The following is a 10,631-nucleotide window of genomic DNA, read 5'->3' on the forward strand; positions in this document are numbered from 1 at the left end:
GAGAGCCTAGGTGGTGGACAAAAGACAGTGAGGCAGCAAGGAGGGCTCGAGGATGTGAGATGCCCCTGGGTCAAGTTCCAAACGTAGTGCCAAAGTGACCACGTCCAAAGAGTTCGCCAACTGCAATCACTCACCGTACCCAGGGCCAGCCCTCCCCCCAATTCACGGGAGGTCCGCTCACCAGCCCGGATGCCTCTTCCCTCATGACAAGCTGCTTCTTGGTGACTGCTGGTGGCCTTTGGGCTGCTGGCTAATCTTCCCTGAAGCTTCCCTGAAGCCCTGGCAAATCTTCCATTTGTTAGGGAAACCCGGATAAGGAGAAAAAGGCAAAGTGGAAGGAGGGGGTCCGGGTGGCTCACCCCCAGGAGGCGGCAGGGCCAGCTGCTTTGAGCGTCGTCGCGCATCGCGGATGACAGCAGGGGGAGGAGGGGCTCTGCCAAGCCCCCAACTCCACCAGAAGTCTTAAGACACCCGTCCCTGGGAATGATGATCTTCCCTGACATCTGCTTGACTCAAACCGCCCACTCAAGTGTTCTCCTCGGGATAAAGACAGGGTTTCCGCTTCTAGAATGGAGAGGGTTGGCAACTTTTACGTGGCGCTTTCCCTGGTGGCACTAAAATCCCACTGTAGCTATTACCACTGTGATGTAGGGCTTTCATGGAGTTAGCTACCCTCTCCTCTGGGCTCTCGGATGATTTCACATCGACCTCTATCTCCGTACTCTGCACTGTGCCTGCTGATTTGCAAACACTCCATCCTCCACCCCTCCACGCCCCCACCCCCCACCCCCCACCCCCCGTCCCTGCACTTGGAGGTCTGAGTACGGGGGAATTGACACATCATCCTTATGGACCTGCCCCAGACTGGTGCGTGACGGATCCCCAGGCATGCTTGTCACCCTGAATTCCAGGACGGAACCACAAACAGATACTTTTCCAAATTTTATTTAGAAAGCCACCCTGTACCATATGTACTAATTCGCTTTTGTGCTTCTTGGCAAACAGCCCCCGCGGCCCGGTGGCTTCAAACAGCGAGCACGGACCGCTTGCCCCTGTGACACGTGGCTGCCGTGTGCCTGGGCTCTGGCCGTGTTCTCTGCGTCTTCCTGCTGGCTCGCCACAGTGCATGGTGTGGCCTGGGACGCACCTTCCGGTGGCTGAGCAGGGGGAGTCAGGGGCTCGGCCCAACCACTCTACCCCTCTGTGTGGCTGAAGCAGATGTCCTTCCGCTCACTCTTCGGTGGCCGAGCCTCCTGGGGAGGGGGTTGGGGGGGGGGACACCTGCAGGGCACACTGTCAGTCACACGGCGAGGACGAGAATGTGTAATCGCACAGGGGACGGAGGGAAAAGCGAAAAATAAGACAATCTAAGGTTTATCATTATTATTATTGTGGTTAGAACACTTCACACGCCTTCTACCCCCCCCCCCCCACCAGATTTTTAAGTGTATCATACATCATTCTATCTACAGGTAGAATGTTGGAAAGCAGATGTTTGGAACTTGATGCCTTGTATAACTGGAATTTGGGGCACTTTGGTAGATGTATAGAGAAAATGCGGCATATACATGCAGTGGAATATTACTCAGCCTTACAGAGAAGGATGTCCTGCCTTGTGCGGCAACATGGGTGAACCTTGGGGACGTTATGCTGGGTGAAAGAAGCCAGTCGTAGGAGGATGAATAATCCACGATTCTCCTTCCACGGGGTGTCTAAAATAGTCGGAATTGTGGATGTGGTGATTGCTAGAGGCTGGGGAGAGGAGAAAATGGGGAGTCGCTAATCAGATTTTTAAAAAAATTTTTTAAATGTTTATTTATTTTTGAGAGAGAGAGAGAGAGAGAGAAAGAGAGTGAGCAGGGGAGGGGCAGAGAGAGAGGGGGAGACACAGAATCAGAAGCAGGGTCCAGGCTCTGTGCTGTCAGCCCAGAGACCTATGGGGGGGGGGCAAACTCACGAATCTTGAAATCATGACCTGAGTCAAATTCAGACACTTAGCCAACTGAGCCAACCAGCCGCCCCCCCCCCCAGATATATATATATTTTTAAAAAACAATATAGTGCGAGCATTGATTCATTTTCCAAATCATAGCTTTAAAAAACCCCAATATTTCCATCTCATCACCAAAACAAAATTTCATGCATTCATTCAGATGATACAAATACCTGAAGGTGAAGCATGCACTCCCCTCTCCAAACACACACGCTTCTTTCCGGAGCCTTCTCTGGCTGTGAAGCAGGAAAGTAGAAGCAGAGCAACTTCCAGCTCCCGAGTTGCCAGGTTCCAGAAGCCCCGTGTTTCCTGCTTGCACCAGATCCGAAATGCGCTGGGTCCCTGCATGGCTGTTTTTCACTTGGCTCCACCGAGATAAAAGTCTTTGCTTCCTTAAGTGACCCAACGCCCCTCCTTTACAAATTGGGTTTCAACGTTTGGTTAGGGCTCCGTGCGATACAGGAGCTCCCAATCCAAACCGGACAGTCTGAGCCTCAATGAGGATATCCACAAAGCACCGAAGCGTCCAAACAGCATCAAACCCCTGACGTCCCGGGCTGCGTGAGGACACAAAAGAGATGTCTGGCAGTGAGTCCGGGAAAATAAAGACACAGTTGGGATGGCAGTTGTGGAGTATGTGCTGTGATCCCCATGATACTAGTTAGACACCAATCACTAGGCAGCCCGTGGATCACAGACCTGACTCCCCGATCGACACTATTTATGCTGCACTGGTAGTGTTCCCAGCATCCCACGCTCCGACATTTTAAGCTCAAAGCCAGATTTCGGTGACTAATACGGTATTTTCAGACTTGACCTAAGAGCAACTCTTCAAATGACGCTTTGCCCCATTTACAAGTTGTAGTTTTAGGTTTACTTCTATTTTTACTCGAGGGTGATGATGATGACGATGAGTTTTATTTTTTTTTTTTTTACGTATCTGAACTCTACGCCTGTATCCAAAAATGAGGCGCTGGAAGGTAGTTTGCAAAAATGCTTTTCCCCAGCCCTTCTAGAGTCTTCCACCCTGCCTGGTGGGTTAGACCCTGACGTTCACAGGCCGCCTGTGACGTCCAAGGCAGGGCCTCTGTCACGTCTGCCGGGCCCCTTCTCTGTCCCGGCGACACACCCCGGGGCCCACACCTGTCGCTCCCTATCTCGCGGGCCCACTGAGGAGTTCTGAGTGCACTGTTTTCTATTCCTCACGGCTAACTCTGCTGGGGGCCGGGCAATCCTCTGGGCACCAGTGATGCGATGAGGCCTGGGGGAGGGCGGCAGAAGGGGCTAGGGTAGCAGGAAGCAGGGACAGGTAGCAAGATCCAAAGACATGAGGCCTCTATGGGTTCTGATGCCTCCTTCCTGGCCTTCCTGGCCTCCGATTCTGGCAAACACTGCTGGGGCAGTGGCCTCACACACCCTCCTGAGCTCCTGATGCAGGAACTAAGCCTTCACTCCTTCCTATCATCACTACCTGCACCCCCCTCCCCCACCGCCCGCCTTTCCCTGGTTACGACCCGACGAGGGCTCTTATTTTTTCATCGCATTATAGATTACGCGTATTTTATTAACCAAGAATGTTCTTACATTTTTACATCGGGGGAGGTGGCATGTGAGACGCGTGTGAACAACGGGGCATGGGGTTTGCTAGATTTCAGGTGTAGGGTGCATGGTTATCGCAGATAAATCACAAGGAAGCAAAAATGTGTCCCGTGCTTGCACCGGAGAGGATGATTGGACCCAAAGTAAGCTCTCCGAGAGTTGTTATGGTTCCCAGGCTCTGGGACCCGGGGGTGGCTGGGGCGGGGCGGGGGGAGGCCTTCCAGGCGGGGCTGGGGACAATGCTGCTGAAACCTTCCTCCTCACCAGGCTCAGCCATGTCCGCAGCTCCCTCCTCCTGGCACGGCAGGGACCCCACACGCCATCCCCCTGCACCTGCTCAGTCCCCTCCCTGCCTCCAGCTGGGCCCCTGACCAGAGAGAGAGCACTGCGGGGCAAGTGAGGCGCAGGTGAAGGCTGGGAGAGGGGCATAGGCATTCTCCAGATGTGGTGTTTCCCAGGAACTGGGGAGGAGCTCTTTGGAGAGTCATGGTCTGCACCTGCAGTTCTGGAACATTCCCTGAGCGCCCATTGGCTGCACAGGGAGGAACGAAGTCTGTCTTGGTGAGTCCGACCCTGAGCTTCCCGTGCGCGCTCGCCTGAGAGGCTCACGGGCCTCCCTTCTCCAATGGACCCCCGAAGCCTTTTATCACATGCAGTTTTCCGTCCCCCCCCCCCCCCCCCCGCTTGACGGTCGGAGGCAAACTGTTACTCGTTTACAAGCCCGCGGACACCTCCTGCTCGCCTGTGGAAGGCGTGTATGTGGAACTCACTCGATCCGCGGTCTCCCCATAGAAGACCGGGCACTGTTTGCAGAGATGCTTGGCGATGTGCTTTCGGAAGAACACGGAGAGATGCCTTCTGAACTTCTCCCCGACGAAGGCGTAGATGATGGGGTTGATGCAACAGTGCGTCATTCCCAGGGTCTCCGTCACCTGCATGGCTTGGTCCAGCTGACTGGTGCTCTGGCAGTCACTCACGTTAAAGGACTCCGGGAAGGTGCTCAGCAGGAGGACGATGTTGTTGGGGGCCCAGAAGAGAAAGTAAACGATCATGATCACGAAAATGAGCTTCACGGCCCTGTGCTTCTTCTTCTCGTTCCGACACCGGAACAGGGTCCTGAGGATGGCCGAGTAGCAGACGATCATGACGAGCAGGGGCAGGACCAGGCCCAAGACGCTCCTCGTGACTGCGTGGAAAGTCTTCCATCCTGGTGGGAAAGAAGGGCGGCAGGAGTAAAAAGAGTCTTCCCACTGCAACTTGTTAAAGACGCACCCCGGCAGAGAGGCGACCACGGCCGCCGCCCAGGTGACCGCGCTTGTCACCGCCCCAAAGGTGACCGTCCTGGCCTTTAAAGCGAACACAGCGTGGACGATAGCCAGGTACCTATCGACGGTCAGGAGGATGATGAAGAAGTTTCCGCCAAAGTACCCGACGTGATAGAGCCCGGTGACCGTCTTACACATCACATCCCCGAAGACCCACCCGTTGGCGGCATAGTGGGCCCAGAAGGGGAGGGTGAAAAGGAAGAGCAGGTCGGAGATGGCCAGGTTGAGCAGGTAGACGTCAGTCATGCCCCTCAGCTTTTTGCAGTTGATGAGGATGAGGACGACCAGCAGGTTGCCCACGAAGCCGGAAAGGAACACGAGTGAGTAGAGCGGAGGCAGGAGCCGGACCGCGTTCTGCCTCACGTCGGTTTTCTGGCACGGTGCGCTGTAATCGTAGTCGTAATTAGTGGTGGGTTCCTCGTTGCCCCCCTGGTTACCGGTTGTGAACAGAGACTGGGGTGTGGACAGCAGGGGGTAGCTGAACAGGGCAAGCGTGTCGTTGTCGCCCATCTTCCTCCGCCCTGTAATCAGAGGACGAAATGATCACACACCGCGTATCGGCCGCCGTCCCCGATATTAAAAATGTCCCCGCTCCCCTTCAGCCCCGGCCCAGCGTTCGTCTTCCTTTCGCGGCCATCACCTTGAAAGCTCGCACGTGCCCGTCGATCACTTCCCTTTACTCCTTCCAGCAGATACCGCTTGTCGACCCTCCGGCCGTTTCTCAACACCCCGGGCCTTCCCAGAAAGCCCGACTCTTATTACAAAGTTCCCCTCGCTGCATACTTGCTTTTTTTCCTACCTCCTCTGCCGGGCTGCACAGGCCCGTGACCCACTCCTGGATGGCATTGTGGAAGGGGACCCTGCCAGGGGGTCCCTGGTAATGCTCTTCTCTGACGGGAGAGAAGCAGGAGAAGCCCTGGCCCCCCGGCCCCTTCTGCCTCTGCGGCTTGTCTTGTGAGGGCCTGGTGCTTGGGACCCTGAACAAAAGACTCAGAGGATGGAGCAAAACGAGGCAGAGTCCCAGCATCACCAAGTCGTAAGCCCTGGCCTTGAACAGCCCATCCTCTGAAAAAAAAATAAATAAATAAAGCCTTGTTTGTAAGCTACGGTGCATTCCATGGTATGTATCTGGAAAGCCGAGAGTGTGTTCGCTGACACCCCTGTCCACCCTCTGCCTCCGTCACCCTGCCAAAGCTTCTCCTGCAAGATTGCAGTGACAATCCCACTGCTCAATGCCTGGCTCTCCTTCAGCCTTATCCTCGTTGAGCATCGGACCCATCTGTTAGGTTCTTCCATTTAAAACTCATTTTGGGGGCTCCTGGGGGGCTCAGCCGGTTGAGCATCTTACTGTTGATTTCAGCTCAGGTCGTGATCTCGGTTTGTGAGGTCGAGCCCCGCCTCAGGCTCTGTGCTGATGGCACAGAGCCTGCTTGGGATTCTCTCTCTCTCTCTCTCTCTCTCTCTCTCTCTCCCTCTCCCTGCCTCTCCCTCCCTCTCTCAAAATTGCTAAACCTTTGGGAAAAAACACAAACTCGCCTGGCTTCCGGGAGGTTAGTGCCTGTCTCGCACCTTCTTACTCATTTTCTTTGTTGGTGTCTCCTTCCCCCGTCTACACTGCGAGAATCCCCGGGCACGATCCTTGGCTGCCGCCTCGTTACCCGCTGTCTCTTTATTCTCACCCCAAAGTTCTTGCTGAGTCGTGTGGTGTAATCACAGGGCTTTAGGCCCCCCGAATGCCAATGCTGCCCGAAGCGCTGGCTTCTGGTCTCAACTTTCAACCCCTGCCTCTCAGAGTTGAGTTTCCTACTGCCTCCTGCATATAAGAACTCACTCATTTGACCAGCATTTATTGAGCACCTACTGTGAGCCATGCTGCATTCTAGGTAGTGGAGATACAGCAGTGAGCAAAGTGGGCATCATACAGGTACCTCACATTCAACCCACCCCGAACCCAACACCCCCGGAAGCGTCCTTCAGCTGGTGGACTCCTTATCTTGGGTACTGTCCTTGACTGTCCAGGAAGCGGGAGTGGGCATTGTCCCGGGTCCCTCGTCTTCAGAAGGCTGGGAGCAGGCCTCAGGAACCAACAGACCCAGGTTCAAATCCTGCCTCCAACGACTTATGAGTTGTGGTATTTGGGGCTAACTACTTCCTCAATTCACAGTTTCTTAATGTATAAAACGCTAACTCTGCTGAGTGGCCGCAGAGATGAGCGAAGAGGAGGACCCAGCGCAGCGCCCAGAGCAGGGACGGGCTCTGTGCGACCTCTGTCGCGTCTAGTGAACTTCACCTCGTAAACACCTCTGGGTCTGGCCCCCCTGCCAGCCCCTACCGCCTGGCCTCGGACGCTGCTCGCCTCATCGTTGCCGTCGTCTCGCCTTGCACGCGGCTTGCTCCTGACCACGCTCCGTTTCCACCTGTCTTGCCCGGCACCGCGCTGGGAGATCGGGCGCTCCTCTGCTGAAAACTGCCAGCAGCCCCACGATTTGTATGTGGCAGGACCTCAAAGGCAATGTCCTAGCCTAGACTCGTGAGCTCCCAGCCATCCGCCAGCTGCTCCGATTCCCCTTCTCTGTGAAGCCAAACCCGCCTCCCCTCTCAATCACTCGAGAGCGTCTCATAAAACCGTGCTTGCCTCTCGACAGGCCCTTATCACACGATCTTCCATCGTGTGCTCCCTGAGGTCCAGCTCATGTTCCTGTCCCCGGCTCTTAGGATAGCCTCTGGCTACAGGAGGCACCAAGAAATGTTCATTGAGAGACTGCGTGAAAGTCTTTATACCGAGTCTGACATCTAACATCAATAGTCTCAAGAAAGTCGATTCTTTTTCCTGGTAGTGGCTGGGAACTGGTTTTTCTCTTTGTGCACGCCCTTATTCTTCAGTTTCTCTTGTGATGGATACTTCTCCTAGGTTTTGCATTTCACCAAGCCAGATTCTTGGAAATCTGCAGCAACTAAATAAAACCTTTAATCCAGCTTGGGAAGAAAAGCAACGTATCCACCACAAGGATGACACCTGGGATCGTTAAACTGAGGGCTCCTCGAACTCCAGGTGCTGTGCTACGTGCTTTGCCCGTGTTAATTAATTTACTCTTTGCAATAATTTTGTGAGCACGTGTTCACACATCTTTACGGTGCAGAAATTCGAAATTCGGGCACGGATGAGTTAAACGACTTCCCCAGATTCACAGGACAAGTGATAGCTGAGCTGGATTTTGAACGTGGGGCTCTTCAGTTACAAAAAGACCCCAGGAGCTTCTCTTCCCAGGCTGGGAGCGCAGAGACGGATGCAGAACCGGTAACGATTTTCTAGGTATCCTTGCATGCCTTGAACAGAACTTCTATGGCATTTGGATTTAAAGCCCACACACTCACCCACACGAGCATGCCCCACTCATGCGCGCATGCACACACACACACACTTTACTAGAAAATAAATGCCATGAGGGCTTAGGGATTTGCCTTGCAAAGAGAGATCTTGGTGCCCCAGAGCCTGAGCTGGCACCCAGAGGCTGCTGAAGAAATACCATCTCGGTAAATGAATGACAGAAAACTAGCAGGCTGCAAGCTACCGAGAAACGCGATGCCCCACTGTGGACTAGCCTCCCAGGTAATGCAGCGGGAGACCTGATACGGGGGGTCCTTGCACACAGCCCCTTAACTGCAGCACACCTTCTGGGCTATTCTGTAACCAACCACAGGGTAAGCCTCCTCATCTGGGTAGGAAAGTGTGCACTAGACCCATGGTTCTCAAAGGCTGGGCTTCAGCAGCACACAGGAAGTCTGTAGTCAGAAATGCACAACCCAGACCCTCTGGTGGTTCAGAACGGGGGTTGGTGGGGGGAGAGGATGGAGCGCGAGGAAGTCGGTTGCTCTGACCGCTTCCACCTTGCCTCCTCTCCGCTTTGTTTACCTGCACTGGCTTCTCAACTACCAGCCGCCTCTTCCACACTGCTTCTCCCCAGTCACTCCAGCACACCTAGCTCCTAGCACAGCAGACACTTAGCAAGGTGCCGCTTTCAAGTGGCAGGACACATCCTGAATCAGTAAAAAGCCGCCTCTCAGAAAAAGAGGTTCCTCACTTCAGCCTCCGTGGCTGTCCTGAATTGAGGCAAGGGGCCCATTGTGGTTCAGGGCCTGGACCATCACATATATGGAATATGGGGGCGGGTAGTATTTGGGATAGAAAGTTCCAGTTCTTTCAAGCCCTTGGAGGCTGGGGAGGGCAGAGTGAGGGGCAGTAGCCTGAGCATCCTTACTCTCCTGTCTTCTTCAGCGTGCTGTCCTCTCACCTGAGCCCCGTGGCGGGGGGGGGGGGGGGGGTGTCTCAGCCTGCTCTGAACTTGTTCACTGCTATCAGAGCCTCTCCAATGATCCTGGTGCACACACCACCCTCCACCCTTTCCTCCATAAAGACGATCCCCCAGGAGCCTGGGCTATGCAGCCCTCAGGGTGCTCCCATCCCTACATCTCCAGCGTCGGGATGCTTTCAGCCTGTGACTCATAAAATAATGAAAAAAAAAAAAAAGCACCCACAACTCACCAGTGGATGGCTTCTCCCAAGTGGCCCTGGAGCGTCAGGCTTCCCAGCAACTGAACCGAAGAGATCTGGAGGTAGAGACTTGGTGTGCAGAAGAAGGAAATAATGTTTCCTGCAAAAAAGAAGGCGGAGATACACGGGCAAGTAATGTTAAAAATTTTAAGAAAAAAAAAAACCCACACACAATAGTGATACAGTTCTTCTTTTCCAACTAGGAACCCTATACCCTAGGTTGAGGACTTCAGAGTAATATTAATTTTGAAATCTTACTTATGCAACCTTGCGTATGAGTCAAGCACGCCCTGTACATCTGCTCCTGTGTCTAACGACTCTGGGGTTATCTTGTGGGTCTCTCTATCTGGAAATCTTCCTCCTCTCTTCTGCCGGTGATAATTTGCATGAAATGAGCACAACAGAACTTCATTCTTCAGAGGATAAATGCCAAGAGGGGGGCTGTGGGTGATGGTGGAGACAATATAAAGAGTTTCGTGTGACCATCCACAATGGATTTGGGATCAGATTGGAAATTTTATCCAGGTACAGATTTTTAATGAAAAGGGAATGCAAAATTGTCTCTTGTATTAGAGATGTCCTTAGCAAGAAGGGCCTCAAGTATTGTAGGTTCCACTCTCCAGAAAGAAGTTTTTATAAAAGAAAACACCACTGAGAGTCTGGGAAGAGAGTAGCATGGAAAGCACCAGAAATCTCTCTCCCTATCCAGGCAACAATTGTACCGACAGAATCTGTCTGACCTAACCATTCCAGAACTCTGGAGTCTGCTGAAGGCCCTGCAACGGTCAGGGGAAGGCTTGGATGATCAATTGCAGTTAACTTTGGTCATTTTTAGCTCTTGGCACAGTAGCAGCTATCCGTGCCCCACCCACTCCCCTTGGCACACATGCATAAAGATGTAATTCTGTGACACTAGCCACCAAACGGGGTGAGGACAGAGCCGTAAAAGAGCGGGGTTTTGTGTGTTGTTGATGTCGACCTGGTATAAATTTAAACTAGAATGGGGGCGCTTGGGTGGCTCAGTCAGTTAAGCATCCGACTTCGGCTCAGGTCATGATCTCGCGGTTCCTGAGTTCAAGCCCTGCGTTGGGCTCTGTGCTGACAGCTCAGAGCCTGGAGCCTGCTTCGGATTCTGTGTCTCCCTCTCCCTCTGCCCTTCCCC

At 53.6% G+C, this 10,631-nt stretch overlaps 1 protein-coding gene across 1 annotated transcript; it reads right to left on the bottom strand.

Annotated features, from left to right (window-relative positions):
- Positions 1-1,828: 1,828 nt before the first annotated feature.
- Positions 1,829-9,901, bottom strand: LOC106969042 (C-C chemokine receptor type 2). The gene is made up of 3 exons (XM_027038534.2): positions 9,728-9,901; positions 9,461-9,569; positions 1,829-5,438 (listed from the first exon to the last, which is right to left on the bottom strand). The coding sequence occupies exon 3, from the start codon at positions 5,425-5,427 to the stop codon at positions 4,306-4,308; it is 1,122 nt and encodes a 373-aa protein (XP_026894335.1). The 5' UTR covers positions 5,428-5,438; positions 9,461-9,569; positions 9,728-9,901; the 3' UTR covers positions 1,829-4,305.
- Between the last annotated feature and the right edge of the window lie 730 nt (positions 9,902-10,631).

Source organism: Acinonyx jubatus, chromosome A2 (genome assembly GCF_027475565.1).
Source record: "Acinonyx jubatus isolate Ajub_Pintada_27869175 chromosome A2, VMU_Ajub_asm_v1.0, whole genome shotgun sequence".
Classification (NCBI taxonomy): domain Eukaryota; kingdom Metazoa; phylum Chordata; class Mammalia; order Carnivora; family Felidae; genus Acinonyx; species Acinonyx jubatus.

Coding starts and splice junctions, on each gene's coding strand:
- LOC106969042 (XM_027038534.2), bottom strand. CDS start 5,427: ATGGGCGACAACGACACGCTTGCCCTGTTCAGCTACCCCCTGCTGTCC.